At 42.0% G+C, this 17,078-nt stretch overlaps 1 protein-coding gene across 5 annotated transcripts in view; it reads right to left on the bottom strand.

Annotated features, from left to right (window-relative positions):
• The window catches only part of ARHGAP6 (Rho GTPase activating protein 6), a 193,694-nt gene that overhangs the window by 106,604 nt on the left and 70,012 nt on the right, over window positions 1-17,078 (bottom strand). Inside the window, exon 1 of one of the 5 annotated variants that reach the window (XM_081001305.1) lies at window positions 2,682-2,996. The exons of the other annotated variants lie outside the window; for them this stretch is intronic. Coding sequence (XP_080857431.1) covers window positions 2,682-2,771 — 90 coding nt within the window. The 5' untranslated portion in view covers window positions 2,772-2,996. Of the gene's footprint in view, window positions 1-2,681; window positions 2,997-17,078 lie in introns of those variants that run through there. 5 annotated transcript variants of the gene reach the window in all.

Here is a 17,078-nt window from a genome sequence, read left to right as displayed (position 1 = left end):
TTTAAAATTGCTTTAATATTTACACATGGCTACAAGGAACAAACTGCGCAGAGATAAGGGAGTCAAGCTTTTTAAAGACCTCGGCTACAACTGCTATGTAGGGTAGCAAAAAAGGAAGCAGTTTCTCAACTTTTCAACTTTAAGACATAAATACAATGCAATCTTATCACATAAGAAGCTTAAGAACTGAAAAGGAGCCCCTTTCTTACAATACTTTCAAGTACAAGTGATTCTTCTTCCAATGCAGTGAGATGAGAAAAGAACAAAATCTCTGTGTAACTCTGTGCTTGAAATGTCATCCTTACATTTGAAACACATTATGTAGCAATGTCTTAGTTTTACCAGTCAGGATTCAATTAAACTGTTACTGTACCGCATTGGAAGCACTGAAAGGTTGAAGTGTTTAATATTTTAAATACTGCCATGTGTTTCATCATACAACTCCAATACTCTAGATCCTTCATCTAGATTATTTTTAGCATATGCTATATTATGTGTTTGCAATATTTTATAGCAGTTTCAGTGTGTGAAATGATCAGCCATCTGTTTTTTTCTGAAGCAGACCACCATAATTTCATTTTTGCACAAGAAAACTCAGAGGAAAAAGGCTCCACTTTGCCCCATGAATCCATGTTAGACAGGGTTTTGAACCAAGATTAAGGGCAATATGATTCACTAATCACAAGTTTATTACACACAGCACTTGGGACATCTCAAACTTTGAGATATAGTAGCTCTTTTTCTACAAATAACATCCAAAATCAACCACTTTAGCTTTACGCAGGTCCAACTACAGACATGTAAGTGAGCATTATTCCAGCAGAAATTATTCCTCTATACTTCTTTTAAAAACCAAAAAAACCCCCAACAACTATTGAATGAAATAAAATTATAGGCCAAACTAAATGACACAATTTCAGCCAAGCAACAGTGGGATCACTGCACTGAAAGGGCAAGCTGCTTGCCTTAAGTGGAGGCATTTTCCTCACCTTCCAGACAGCTTAACTCTGCCAAAAGAGAGGAAGGGGGTGGAGGTGGTCAGCTGCCTCAGTTTCTCTCTCTGCATGGGGCAGGGTGGTGGTGGGGTGGATTGGAACATCTGCACTGCCTACAGAGCTCTTTTTGCTGGCTCTGTCTCCCAATACATGCCATGGAACAGCACTGTCATTCAGGTGAGTCAAGAGAGCAACTACCCTAACCTCTCCCTCTTATCTGCACCTTCATATAGAGCAGTGAGTGAAATCCTTCCTAATTTGCCTACCAGAGAAAGGAAGCAAGTGAGTGGGCAGAGGCTTCTCTCTCTGGGCAGCATCACTAGGCCCCCAGCCCTCACCAAATCTTACGGAAAGGGGGGGGGAGGCAGGCAGCAGTGACTGCTTTTGCAATGTGCAGCTGCTGCCTCCTCTTGGCTTGTAAGCTCTCTCTAGAGAGGCTTGTTGGTGCCCAGATAGAGCAGCTGCCACCTCTTCTTGCTGAGTTTCTTACCTCCACTCTTGCCCTGAGCAAGATCCGGTCCTCACAGTTTCATCGCCCAGAACAAGAGGACAGGTAAGCAACTGTAGACAGTAGCACTTGTTCTTCTGAACCAAGCACTACTCACTTATCCAATTGCCTTGGCATGCAAGCAACAGCTGTCCTCCACCACCGGACCTTGTCTGAGCAGAACAAGGTGTTGGTATGCAAGGCAGAGAGTATGCACCCAGCCAAGGAGCCCAAACCTCCCACGGGCTTCTGCAGCACCTCAGCAGCAACTGGCCAGGGGTTGGGTGCCCAAGGGGTCCTCCTGAGACACTCACAGCACAGTGGCAATGGGCACTCTTATTTTTGCAAGCACCAGGTGCAGCAATTACACACACACCCCATACACACATAACCCATCTTCACCTCCAACTATTTGACAACCTGTTTCAGAATAAAGTTGCCTCAAATAGGGAATCATGTGGCAGGAGATCTGGTCAACCACCACAGTTTTATACCATCAGCACTTGGGATGCATGCGGAGGTGCAGGGAAGGAACTGAAGTTCAGCAGAGGAGCATATGCTATGGTGCCAAATTCAATCCCAGCGACCGGTGGGGTGGGAAAAAGGACTAGCAACAAGTACAGGAACCCCCCCCGCCCCCCCCAAAATAATAAAAATAGTAAGCTTGCAAAATGTAGAGCCACTACGCATGTGCGGGATGTTTGGCTTTGACTTTTTTCCCTGTCTCCAAAAGCCCTACCCAACCACCAATACCCGGAGCTGGGATCTTTCACAGTTCCTACAACGAAAGGCAGCAGGATGACTCCGCTCTGGACGACCCACCCAGAAGCCATGCTAACCATGCATGTTACACGGGGGACGAGGGGCAAGCTCTCTGCGCCATGCCCGCTCTAGCCAACTTGCAGGTGAGCGTGGGGAGCAGAGGACACCCCCCCCCCCTTGACACTGGCGCAGGAACCACGTCGGCTGGAGAAGAGGGTTGGAGGGGGGGAAACCGCGGCACAAATTAAACTCCGCGCTTCTTCCAGGCTGCACCGTTGCCGTGACTTTGCGTGCACACACATACACACCCCGCTCCACAAGCGCGGCTTTTCCGAGGGGAGCTGGCCAGGCGCTCTTGAATCCCCGCGAGCTCCTTTGGGCGCCTCACCCCCTTCTCCCGCTCCCGGCAGCCCGTCGAGAAAGGCGAAGGCACTCACCGCGTAGTAGAGGCAGGGCTTCACGTTCAACACGGGGCCCCCCGCCAAGGCCGGAGGGGAGCCCCCCAGGTCGCCCCGGCGCTGCAGCATGGCTGGCGGGACTCTCCCTTGCCTCGCGTGTCTGTGTGTTGTGTGTTGTGTGTGTCTGCCCGTCTCACAATCACTCCCTCCCTCTCACACACGCTCAAGGCGTCCCAGAGGCGGCAGCCGCTCCTCCGCCTCCCGCGGAAGCCAGCGGCGCAGCATCACCCTCGCAAACTACTTTCCCCGCCGCCGCTTCAGCCCCGCGGATCCACGACGGGGATTAAGCCAGAGCCGCGGCAGGCGAGGTTGCCGCCTCCTCGGGGCGGGGCCGCGGCATCCCGCCCTCCTAGCGGCACTTGGCTGGGACCAGTGGAGTTGGGAGAGAGAGAAGAAAAGGGGGCGGGGAGGAAAGGTGGGGGGCGTTCGTAAACCCCCCTCTGCTCGGCAAAGGGAAGAGCTGCCTTTCGGTCGCCGTCGTTGACACGGCGGAGGCAGCGGCTCCACCCATAAGGCAAAGAGGATGCCTTTCTGCATACGACGAATATGCCGTGTCTGTCTTCTAAAACGACGACAGAGCCCTCTCACTGGTGGCACCCAACTGCCCCTGCCCTCTTTCCCACTTGCAGGCCCACCATGCACCCCAAAGAAAGAAAATACACACACACACACACCCCTACCCCTGATGGGCTCCTGTCACAGTGCCCTGTTGGACAAAACTTGCCCACCTAGAACAGGAGCTGACTCCTAGGGGGCGAGGTCCCTTCAAATATTTTAGGGGGCAGCTCCCCAAAGTTGATGGTCCCCAAAGTTGAATTGCCATTTGAATGTTGGGTATGCACACATCTTGTTATCGATTATGCAGGGCGGGGCTTACCTCCCCCCCCCAAAAAAAATACGTTTGATTCAGGTTGGCACCCCTGCCACCTAGCAATATACTTTGCCTCTTCAGAATTTTGTTTTTTCTTCAGATGCTACCACTGAGGCCTACGAGTCCTTTCCAGACTTGACCATAGTTAACACAGACAAACTCGATGTCTCCAAGGGTGCATAGCTGTCAACTTTTCTCTTTTCTTGCGAGGACTCCTATTCGGAATAAGGGAATTTCCCTTAAAAAAAGGAAAAGGTTGACAGCTATGCAAAGGTGCTGTGACTGGATACAACTTTGTGCCTTTGACAGCCGAAGTTTTCCAACAACTTAATCTCAGGGCTGTGGGTTTGAGCCCCACAAGGGTCAAAAAGTTTCCTGCATTGCAGGGGGTTGAACAAGATGACCCTCGTGGTCCCTCCCAACTCCACAATTCTGTTATTCTAACTATAGCTTTGCCCCAGAAGAGAGAGGTGGTCAAGAAAGCTCGTTGTGCCTGGGTGAAGCACCAGAGCCCTGGAGAAGGGCCCAAGCTAGAAAAGGAGACAAAAGCTTAGGCCCTGGGTTCCATTCGAAATGGAAGCCAATGAAGGGGCAGTCTACACACCATCTCTGTCTACTAAGCTAAGAGGTGCCCGTTTTCTTTGTCTTGCCATCACTAGTGAACTGAACATACAAAGGTGTCAAAAATCATTGGGAGAAGGCAAGCCAACTAACATGAATGGCAAGCCAACTCTTATGAATGGGCAAGCAAAGCAGACTTTAATCCAACGTGTATTTCCAGATATAGAGCAGCGGCTTAGGGCCCAAGTACTTGAAGGCACGGATAGCATGATAGTCTCCTGCTATCTCCTGTGCCAAACCTTGAGGTCTAGCTAGGATGATAGGGGTTGTAGTCCAAAAACAGCTAGAGACACAAGTTTGGGAAGCCCTGCCCTAGATCGTTGGTCTTCAACTGGTGGGTCAGGAGCTGCTACTGGGCCAGTCTGGTTTAAGGTAGGTCACAAAAGCAGCAGCACTACTGTCAGACAAATAGAAGGCAAAAATGAATAAGAAACGGGTCCCAAAATACATGTTTGGGTTAAAGGTAGGGGCCTGGTCTGTAAAGGCTGGAGACTACTACTCTAGAGGTACAATGATCACCAACTGTGTTGAGTTTTTGTCGTAAACTTAGAACACACGTATGCACCCAGGCTGTTGGGACATGCTCCTGTTTTGGGCTGGATCCATTGTTTGGACATCTGCTGCAGTTCCATTGCTGTGAATTTTAAACCTTCGGCTTTTAATTTGTGAAACTGGTCAAGTAACGATTGATGAGTATTTTATTGTTTACGTGATGTGCTATGAACTGACATGCAGTCTGCAAATGGAATCAATAAAATAGCTTGGTATGAAGTTCCAAAATCAAGACCAGCACAAAATTTGGGCAGGAGGCCCATAAAGCGCAGCATCTTATTCCCATCTGTGGCTAGCCTGCTGTTGCCAAGCAGGCAATGAATGTGACAGTAATGGTTGTATTGCCCCCCCCCCTTATTTTTCTGTTCTATCTTTTGTAAACTGCTTTTACAAGTTGTTGTTTTCTTAAACACAGCAACAACAATCAAGTGGCATATAAATTTTATGAAACAGACAAACAAGCAAACAGTCTCTCCAATCTAGCACCTCCTCCCCAGTGCATAGTATTTGGGTGTACACTGCTCCTGCTCCTGGAAGCTCCATTTAACTATAACTCCCATAAAGAGAAAGCGCCACAGCTATATAGAAAAAAGTCTGTATAGAAGAAGAAAAGTCATCACATAGGAACAGTACAGCAATGCACTACCATTCTGACCATTTGTGATCCACCAAACAACTGGTATTCAATTGACTCTGAAAGTGGAGGTAGAACACAGTGTTAGTCTCCTACAATAAGTTGTCTAGTCCCCTTTTAAAGCCATCCAAATTGATGATCATCACTGTATTGTATGGGAACAAATTGCATAGTGCAATTATGTGCTGTGCAAATAAGTTTTTCTTTGTCTGGAATTTTGCAACATTCAGCTTCACTGAATGCCCTGCTCCCTGAGTTCTAGTCTTAAGAGATGTAGAAAAACCTCCCTCTATCTCCCCTACATCATGCACAATCATTGCTTCTAAAATCCAGGCCTGCAAATTTTTGAAGCATCAGAACTAAGGTTTGCGCTTATATTTTTCTGTGGAAGGTTTTCAAAATCTGTTTGGAACAAATGTTCGCTTTTATTGGAAAATGGTGCTTTCATCTGGAACATTTTCTGACCTACTGGATTTAGTGTTTATATTCAATAATGACAATTTCCTGCTTCTGATTTATTCTTAGACATCCTGGGCTCTAACTAACAAAACTAGTCCCCAAATAGAATTTGAAATATATCAACAAATGAATAATGTTTCACCTTTCCCACCCATCATTCTGCAGTTAGTTAACAACCCAGCCGGGCTTATTAAACTGTGCTCTGTATGATTCTAATACACTGGTTTGTGAGATGAAATCATTAGAAAATGACACTTAAGTATTAGAAACTACAGCTTCTAAAAAGAAGAAAACTGCAGTTGCCAGCATAATGAATTCTTCTGCCTCAGTTCTGACTATATTCATGCTGTCTTAAGAAAATAATTCTGGCAGATGACCATTGTAAAACCCACCTACTGGTTTCTGTTCTGAGTGGTAATATGAGTAATTATCAAAGCAGCTAGGTGTTTCTCAGCCTGGACTATGCTATAAGATGTTACTGTACTATTTTTAAAAATAGCATTAACTTTAAAACCACCTTCATCTATGAAACAAAGAATTACATATTCTTTTCAACTTTTCTCTAACTTATGCGATTACAGGTACAATGTCATGCTAAATTAGATTGTATTGTATGGTATTGTACTGCACTATCATAGTGTTTTACAATCCTATTAAGCACTATACAGTATATATAGACTACCCCAAAGAGGCCAAACTTGCAAACTATCTAAAAAGACATGCTTCTTCCCTAAAAAGAAGTAAGAATCAAACAACCTTTTTTTAAAAAAGAGAGAGAAACTGATACAAGAACATGTCTACTGTACACAAATACATTTAAATGTGATTCATGCCACAATTCTATTAATATTTACTTAGAGCTAAGCCCCACTGTAATGGGACGCGGGTGGCGCTGTGAGTTAAACCACAGAGCCTAGGACTTGCCAATCAGAAGGTCGGTGGTTCGAATCCCTGTGACGGGGTGAGCTCCCGTTGCTTGGTCCCTGCTCCTGCCAACCTAGCAGTTCGAAAGCACGTCAAAGTGCAAGTAGATAAATAGGTACTGCTCCAGCGGGAAGGTAAACAGTGTTTCCGTGCGCTGCTCTGGTTCGCCAGAAGAGGCTTAGTCATGCTGGCCACATGACCCGGAAGCTGTACACTGGCTCCCTCGGCCAATAAAGGGAGATGAGCGCTGCAACCCCAGAGTCGGTCACAACTGGACCTAATGGTCAGGGGTCCCTTTACCTTTACCTTGTTAAGCCCCACTGTACTCAGCGGGGTTTACTCCTAGGCATGTGATCATTGCTGCTAACTTAAGAGGACAAAATGAATTCAGCTACTATAGAACTGTGGAAAAACCAGGTAGTACCTGCCCTATGCATGGGGAATAGAGTACCACTCCTAATACACCATTTACATTCGTTGGACTGGTCATGTTGTGCTGATTATCATCTTCCAAAGCAACTACTCTATTTTGAACTTAAAAATGAAAAGCGTAATGCTGGTGGTCAACAAAAGAGTTTTAAAGACTCTCTCAAGGCAAATCTTAAAAAAATGTAGTATAAACACCGACAACTGGGAAACACTGGCCTGCAAGCACTCCAGTTGGACAACAGACTTTACCAAAGGTGTCACGGGCTTTGAAGACGCCCAAACTCAGGACGAAAGGGAGAAACATGCTAAGAGGAAGGCATGCTTGGGAAATCCACACCATGATCAACTCCCACCCGGAAACCTATGTCCCCACTGTGGAAGGACATGCGGATCCAGAACTGGCCTCCACAGTCATTTATGGACTCACTGTTAAGACCATGCTCATGGAAGACAATCTTACTCGGCTACAAGTGATCACCAAAGAAGAAGGAAGAAGACTCCTAACATACCATTTACATTAGCTTTTGTTGTTTTGGTATTTATCAGTGGCATATGATCCAACTCTGAATGTGACTAACATTGGACATTACCTTTAATAGAAACAGATAGACATAAACACATTGTCACAGTCAAGAAATGAAATGTAATGCAAGGTGGGGCATGATGCAATAGAATCTAGGCATTCCAAACTTAACTTTTATCTATAATTGTTCAGCTTTTTGAGAAGGTCAAATGGCCTTATTTGCATGAGTCGCTGAGGTAATTTCAGATAGGTGATAAATTTCTAGTGAGGATGCAGGGCACACAGTGTTGCCCTAAGCAAGTTGATGTCTAACATCGGCCTCAGTTCCCCATCTGCTAAATGGAAATAATGGTGGGTCCCTTCACATTATTTGGATGACAAATACACAAAAATGTTGTTGCGCCCTTTGAAAACTGAACGTTCTAATGTAAGTAACAAATAGTAACCGTTTTGAAATATATAAAAATCGGTTCGGCTATTTTCCCACTCAGCCATGATCCTTCCATTTGTAAAATAACAAAAGCTGCTTCCACTAAAGGAATGTATAAACAAAACCAATTTCCCAAGAAGAAAAGTATTGTACAAATATAGCTTGCAGCTACACTCTGAATGGAGAATAACATGCTAATCCTTCTGAGCTGCAGGCCGCACGTAGAAGACATCCAGAACAGTTCCTAACGGTTGCAAGTAACCCATGAATTTTGGTTGAAAGGAGTAAGAAGAGAGGCAGATGTGTCAATAGTGAAGAAGGAATGCAAGTGGGCATTTTGGCTACTTTGCCAGAAGCAGCTCCTCCTGGACAAGGGTAGTCTAGCCACAGCCATTCATTTTCTGGTATCTTCCTAGCTGGATTACTGTAATGCTTTTTGTGTGAGGCTGCCCTTGAGGAGACCACAGAAGCACCAAATCATGCGGAATTCAGCTCCCAGAATTTAATTTTTAACTGGTATTGTCAGATTCATTCGTATAACTGCCATTTTAAGAAAACTGCATTTTGGGCCCAACTCAAGATGCTGATGATACTTAACTTTAGAACCCTAATTAAACAGCTTCAGACCCAAACTGCTAAAGAAACTCCTCAGTCCACGCTAGCCTCTTTGCCAAGGTCCTGGTTCCATGTGCCTTCCTTATCAGAAGTGTGTTAATAACAAAGGAGATGACCTTTTCAGTCATGGCAGCCCAGCTTTAGAATGCCCTCCCTAAGGAAGCATGGCTGGCATTTATTTCACTAGTCCTTCTATGCCAGGTGTTGAAATATTTTTATTTTCTCAGGCATCTATGATGATGGTGTTCTATTGTTTCGTAGTTTATATTTGTTGTATACCACCCTGCAATCTGATATGATAAAATGTTATGAAAATAAACAAGTAAAATAAAGTGATGGCTGACACATTGGTCATGGAAGGCTTATGCTAGGTTACATTAAACAAGCATATCCTGAGAGCAGGGATGTCAAATCGCTAGAGCGTCTATGGTCTGGTGTTTACCAGGGCTGGCCCACCCATGAGGCAAGGTGAGGAGATCACCTCAGGCAACAGGAATCCAAAGGGCAGCAGATCTGGCCTCCAAGGAATGCATTGCCCAATGATGGTGCTGCTGCTGCAGTGGCAGCGTTAGCTGCAACATGCTCCTTGAAGGCTGCTGGATCTGTCGTATCCTCAGCAGCTTCCCCCCAGCCACCTCCACAACAGCCTCTTGGTGAATAGGAGGCGCTGCTGGTCTCCTCCCACCCTTGTTTCCAGTGTAGATCTTCACGTTTTGTGGTTCACCCCAGGTGCCCAAATAGGCCAGCCCTGGTGTCTGGACTAGTGACTGAACTTCTGGATGACATGAGGCTTTAAATTAAGGCAATCTTCTGCCTTATAGAAAACTACATCATCCAGCATCAAATACATCATGAAGCAGCAAGAGCAACAGTAACATCATGACGACTTTATTAGAAGTTAACCATGTGAACCTCACCTTTCATTCTTCCATACTTAAGAATAATTATGTAAGGACCAAGTTAAGTGTCATTTCGCCCTACAGAGGCAACTTGATGAACATAAGTTAACGCTTGCTATGATTGAACTTAAAGAAAAACAGACGAATCTGAGGATCAGAGGCCTACCTGAATTCGAGAAGGAAAGTTTGATAGACTTTCTTACACAGGAATTTGCTGGCTTTTGGGACTTGGACTTGGGACAAGAAGAGTTTAGAATTGTGAGGGCCTTCAGACTTGGAAGAGGAGGGAAAAAAGAGAAGAACACAATAAGAGACTGCTTGATTACCCTTCGAACTAAAGAAGAGAGAGACAGAATCTTGGGTTGGCACTACCAGAAGAACCTAGAAGTACAACAGTCAAGAGTGGTAATTTTTAAAGACGTCCCGAAATATCTTTTGGATCTTAGGCCTGACTACGGAGATATTGTTGCCCTGCTGAGAAAGAATAAAATTATCTTCAGGTGTGAGTTTCCCCAAGGTTTATCTTTCAGTTTCAAAGGTAGGAAAATAAAAATCAGATCAGTAGAGGATAAAGTGAAGTTTCTGTACAAATACGAAGAAGATCTGCAGAAGGGATTTGGAAAAGAGCCAAGAGTATCGGACAGAAGATCACCAGATAGAGGACTAGAGCCGAGAGCATCGGATAGAAGATCACCAAATAGGGGAATATTGGATATATCAACACTGTCTTTTGGATTGGACTCCCCAGTGAACGTGCCACCATTACCACCAACAGAAGAAGAGCAAGCATTGGGTGCAGTTGGAGGAACATTAGCGTAATTACACGATGGCATTGCAGGTCTCGAGCTGGAATGTGAATGGACTAAATTCCCCAGAAAAAATGAGTCTTTCATTTATTGAAAAAAGAACATTTGGACTTGATTTGTTTACAAGAAACACATGTGATAAGGCTACACAGGAAGATATTGAGTAATAAAAGACTGGGCCAAGAATTCATTTCATCAGACAAAGTTAAAAAAAGAGGAGTGGTCCTTTATGCAAAGGAGAGCCTATCACTGAAATTCTTTTTTAAAGACGATCAAGGAAGATTTGTAGCAATTGAAATTCAATCACAAGGAGAGAAATTCTTGATTCTAGGCATTTATGCACCAAACGAAGGAAAATCGGAATTCTTTAAGAAGTTACATGAGACTCTGATGGATTATATGGACTATAATATGATCTTGATGGGAGATATGAATGGAGTGGTGTCTACAAATATGGATAAGGCACAGAGACAGGTAGTCACCAAAGATGGTAGACTACCAAAAACTTTTTTTGACATGACTGAAAATATGGACTTAGTTGATATTTGGAGAATGAAGAACCCTCTGGGAAGAGAGGGAACTTTCTTCTCTGAGGCTAAAATGACATGGACAAGAATTGACCAAATCTGGGTAACCAGGGGATTGGCTCCGAAGATCAGCAAAGTGGAGATTTGCCCCAAAACTTGTTCTGACCATAATGCGGTGAAGATGGAAATGAAATTGATGACAATTGGTTCCTTTAGATGGAGGATGAACGACACTTTGTTTAGGAATGAAGAGGTGACCAAGAAGGCCCAAAAAACTCTAAGAGATTATTTCGAGATAAACATGAATACTACAGCGGAAAGAAGAGTAATTTGGGATGCAAGCAAAGCGGTTATGAGAGGATTCCTAATACAACAGAATGCAATTAAGAAGAGAACTCAGAATGAAAAAAAGGATAAAATTCTGGAAAAGATAAAGGAAGGAGAGAAGAAACTGAGAGCAAAGCCAAAGTCACAGGAGATTCTGAAAGAGATAAAGTTATATCAAGTACAAGATGCGAAGCTGATGAATCAGGAAATAGAATGGAAGATTAAACAGATGAGGCAAAAGACATTTGAATCGGCAAATAAATGTGGAAAATTGTTGGCCTGGCAAATGAAAAAAAGACAAAAACTCAATACTATTACGAATTTGGAAGTGGAAGGAAAAAATATACAGAACCCAGTGGAGATTAGGAAGTGTTTCCAGAGGTATTTTAAACAACTTTATACACAGGAGAAGCAGAAAGAAATGGACATTGATCGATTTTTGAAAATAAATGGACTACACAAAATCTCTCAGGAAAAACAACTAATGTTGAATTATAAAATAACAGATCAGGAGGTGGAAGGGGCTATCCAGAACATGCAATTAGGTAAATCTCCAGGACCAGATGGTTTGACTTCAAGATATTACAGATCCTTGAAAGAATGGTTAATACAACCATTGAAGGAAGTCTGCAATGAAATATTGGAAGGGAGAAAGGCACTAGAGTCGTGGAAGGAAGCTTACATTACACTTATACCGAAAACAGAGACTGAAAAGACACAGCTTAAGAACTACCGCCCCATATCGCTGTTAAATGTGGATTATAAAATTTTTGCAGACATTTTGGCTAAAAGATTAAAAAAGGTATTAGTAAAAGAAACTCATAAAGCTCAAGCGGGCTTTCTCCCAGGCAGACATTTGTCTGACAATATGAGGAATATAATTAATATTCTAGAAAAACTTCAAGTGAATATCAATACTAAGGCTGTCTTGATATCTGTGGACGTGGAGAAAGCCTTTGACAACATCTCCTGGAGCTTTATGAAGAAGAATCTACAGGGGATGGGGGTAGGTCAAGGTTTTGAAAATGGTATAGGTGCAATTTATTCAGAACAAAAGGCAAAATTAATTGTGAACAATGTAGTGACAGAAGAGTTTAAGATTGAGAAAGGGACACGACAAGGTTGCCCAATTTCTCCACTGCTCTTTACATTGGTCCTTGAGGTTTTGTTAAACATGATAAGAAAGGACCAAGAGGTCAAAGGTATACAAGTGGGGGCTAAACAGTATAAACTGAAAGCATTTGCTGACGATTTAGTATTGACCTTACAGGAGCCAGAATCCAGTACAAAAAGGGTATTGGAACTGATTCAAGAATTTGGACAAGTAGCAGGTTTTAAGCTGAATAAGACGAAAACTAAGGTCTTAGAGAAAAATTTAACTGTGAATGAGAGAGAGAAGTTTCAGGAAGAGACAGGACTAACATTGGTTAAGAAAGTGAAATATTTAGGGTTTAACGTGACTGCTAAAAATGTGAATCTATTTAAGGATAATTATGAAAAATGTTGGATTGAAGTGAAAAAGGATTTAGAAATATGGTCAAATTTGAAGTTATCATTGTTAGGCCGAATTGCTGTGATAAAAATGAATGTGCTGCCAAGGATGTTGTTTTTGTTTCAAACATTACAAATTTTGGATAAGATGGATTGTTTCAAGAAAGATATTTCCAGATTTGTTTGGCAGGGCAAGAAGCCTCGAATAAAATTTAAGATATTAACTGATGCTAAAGAAAGAGGTGGATTTGCCCTTCCAGACTTCAAACTTTATTATGAATCAGCGGCTTTTTGCTGGCTGAGAGAATGGCTGCTTCTTGAAAACATTGATGTGTTGGATTTAGAAGGTTTCAATAATGTATTTGGTCGGCATGCATATTTGTGGTACGATAAGGTAAAAGTACATAAAGCATTTAAAAATCATATTGTCAGAAAAGCATTGTTTAATGTTTGGATAAGATATAAGGATTTGTTAGAAAAGAAAACCCCAAGATGGTTGTCACCAATGGAAGCGAAGGCACAGAAAAAACTCAATATGGAGGCCAAATGGCCGAAATATTGGGAAATTCTGGAACAAGATGGAGACAGATTAAAATTGCAGAGCTTTGAAAAATTGAAAAACAAAGTGCGAGATTGGCTCCATTATTATCAAATAATGGAGGCATACAATTTGGACAAAAAAGTTGGTTTCCAGGTGGAAAAATCAAACTTGGAAACAGAATTGTTAGATTCAAAAATTAAGAATTTGTCAAAAATGTATAACTTGCTGTTGAAATGGAACACTCAGGATGAAACGGTGAAATCAGCTATGATTAAATGGGCACAAGATGTTGGACATAACATAATGATGGCTGACTGGGAACAGTTATGGACCACAGGTATGAAATTTACGGCATGTAATGCCCTAAGAGAAAACTTAATGAAAATGATTTATAGGTAGTACATGACACCAGTCAAGCTTGCAAAAATTTATCATTTGCCCGACAATAAATGTTGGAAATGTAATGAGACTGAAGGCACATTCTTTCACCTTTGGTGGACATGCCCAAGGATCAAGACATTCTGGGAGATGATTTATAACGAAATGAAAAAGGTATTTAAATATACCTTTTTGAAGAAACCAGAGGCCTTTCTCCTGGGCATGGTCGGCCAATTGGTGTTAAAGAAGGATAGAACTTTCTTTATGTATGCAACAACAGCAGCAAGGATACTCATTGCAAAATATTGGAAGACACAAGATTTACCCACCCGGGAAGAATGGCAGATGAAGTTGATGGACTATATGGAACTGGCAGAAATGACTGGCAGAATCCGAGACCAGGGAGAAGAGTCAGTGGAAGAAGATTGGAAAAAATTTAAAGACTATTTACAGAAATACTGTAAAATTCATGAATGTTAGAAAAATGTTGGAATGAAGTTATATGGCTTTAGTAGAAATGTTATAAGGAATTAAGTACAGATAGATTATTAGAGCATTAAAGGGGAAAATAAGGTTAGAATGAGTTAAGATAATTATAGGATAGAAAACAGAGGAAGATGGAAAGGAATTGCTGAAATAATTAACAGAAGTGGAATACAAAAAGGGAGGTGTGAGGAGGTTGTGGAAATAAGTGAATGAAAGATGGGATGATGAAATTGTTTGATTTATTTTATTGTTTTTGTTTTGTTTTGTTTTGTTTTGTTAGTTTAATGTATTGTATTGTATTGTCTTTTTAGTGTTTAAGTTTTTGGAAAAATAATAAATATTATTTTTTTAAAAAAAAAAACAAGTTAAGTGTCATTTCTTGTCCCAATCCTTAAACATGATCTCATTGTCAACAGAACTCCAAACTCTGTGCAGCGGCCTTCACATTATCTTAATTATTCAAAGCTTGCGTAATCTACCAGGAACATCCTCTGTACAAGTCAAAGTTAGAATAATTGTAAACCTATACCTACTTCCCTAGGAGAAAGTCCAGTTGAATTGAATGGGACTTGCTTTTCAGTAGACATACATGCATAGGGGTTGCAATGAAAAGTAGTTAATCTGAATTGTGTCAAAGTTACTTCAGTGAGCTAATGTTCAAAGAAACTATTTTACTGCATACAATGGGAAAACATGACTTTTTGACTACAGTCATCACTGTTGGCAAATGAGCTTATAGAACTAAATACAAACTGCGAAGAGTTAAAAATCTTGGCACACTGGCCACAGATAAGCATGAGCAGGAATCTAGCTCCCACTGGCTTTGATTCCTTCGCTTCCCCTGCCCTCTTCCTCTGAATAATAGTCTCAAGGGAAAGTTTTGGGAATAATAATTTGAGTACTCAAGCAAAGCCAGAACACAGATAGATTGCCAGACTGAATCCTGAGAGCTGTGCCTTTAAAAGAAAAATTAAATGAAGCTTACATTCAGTCACTGAAGCTGCTCTGCAGAACAGCTGCAAGATGTTGCAAGGAAGGGAGGCCATTTACTTTCTCATTTATTCTTCTAGTGGTCCTAAAATATGTAATTGGTAATGCAAAAACATAAGTGCTACAAGACCTCTTACTGGTGGGGGAAAGTAAAAAATGGCGGTAGTTTTGCTTTCCTGATTTCAGGCGTTTTATTTCTACTGCCTTTGAAAAAGCAACTCTCCGTGTGGGTATCATGCAGCGACAGAGTTAAATTAAAATCCAAGCAACATTCCAAGGATAGCAGAATGAGAGTAACCTCAGTATTGTTTTCTTAAGATCTCAAGTTGCCAACGAGGCAAAATGAAGTAATGCACTCTGTCAACATATAGCATGCTCCACAAGCAAGGTCACTTATCCATGCAATTAGAAAAAGTGTTTAAAAAGAAACTACTTAAACAGTCATAGCGAAAGTGCAGAATAGGTACCATCATTACGTGAAAGATATTTTAAAGACAAGTTCTAAAGTCCCAGATGCTTCAGAAGTGCATGGACAACAGACATCCTGAAGCCACATTTTAACTGAACACTTTTTACGGTATATTGCTTCTTGTTTACACAATCTGTTTTGGACTAGGATTTAAATATCGATGAGTTTCAAAGGGACGAGCTTTCTCTAAATCCTAAAGAAAGTAAATCACTTTCTATGGCACTTCTTTCCATCCCAGGAAAAAAAAATGCTTCTCTCTGTTTTTGCAGGCCAAGATAGCTGGATGGCCTAGCCTAGAACAGATTAAGCTGCTGTCCCACATTTGCAGACCTCTTCATATTTAAAGTTTGCTGAGCCAGACATCTTGGGGTTTACGGAGCCAGCCCAGTCATATAAGCTATTTCTACAAGCCTCAGGTAAATACACACAGTATCTATTTCATTCAAGAAAGTGCTTTTCTTTGTCAAAAGAAAATTAAGTCAGCCTTAAACTGAAATCTAAACACATTCAGTACATTTCTGTTTGTTTGTTTTTCCTCCATTTGGGGAAATGATTTCATCAAACTCACCAGTACTCTTCCCTTAGAAGTTCGTGGAGGGATGGCTAAAAATTAACAGACCACCAGTGTGCAGACGTGATGGTTTCTTCCACATAACATTCACTGTGGGTATCTATGTGTGTAAAATGCCCCTCCCCGAACATGGAAAACTCAAATGGCCCTATAAATGAAAGTGAAGTGTTAGAAGTCAACAAATGTGGGCTTTTCTTATTTTTCAGCAACTGATCCCCATCTAGAAGCTCCTGGCAGCACACTACAACCAGCACTTAACATTTCAGAAGCACAATGCAAACCACAGGTAGAGTGTTTTGCTAATCCTCTTCCTGCATTTGTAATGGCAATGCAGTTGTGCAAGTGCCCCAGTGGTACAACACGTGACAATGATTAATGCAGTCTAAACTTCAGCATGACAATTGCGTAGTGAGACAGACAAAACTAAATGGCAAAGGGGAGGAAATCAGCAACAGAACAGAGCTCACTGTGCACATGGCTAAAACACTGGTTATTCACTCACATCTTAAAACTCAACTCAGATTGGAATGCTTATTACATTATCCCTATGTTTATTACATTATTCCTATGCTTCCCAGATTTGGGAATTCAAAATGACTCTGTATTTTTATAAGAACAAAAGTCAATAACCTGCTGAGCTTGTTATCCACTTTGGACAGGCCCCTGGTGCATGTGCAGTTTCGTCCCCTTGGTTACGAAAAGAGGGACAAGATTGAATGGATGAAAAAAAGCTGTAAAATCTTAATGTGTCAGCTCCAGACACTTAGACACTCCCCATGTTAAATCAGAAGGCAGTTTTGGAATACAGTACACAAAAAGAACCCAATGTATGA

This window comes from Podarcis pityusensis (genome assembly GCF_964106645.2).
Source record: "Podarcis pityusensis genome assembly, chromosome: 4".
NCBI classification, from domain to species: Eukaryota; Metazoa; Chordata; class Lepidosauria; order Squamata; family Lacertidae; genus Podarcis; species Podarcis pityusensis.
The sequence above is the reverse complement of the archived record's forward strand: the minus strand, read 5'-3'. Positions and strand labels throughout refer to the sequence as shown.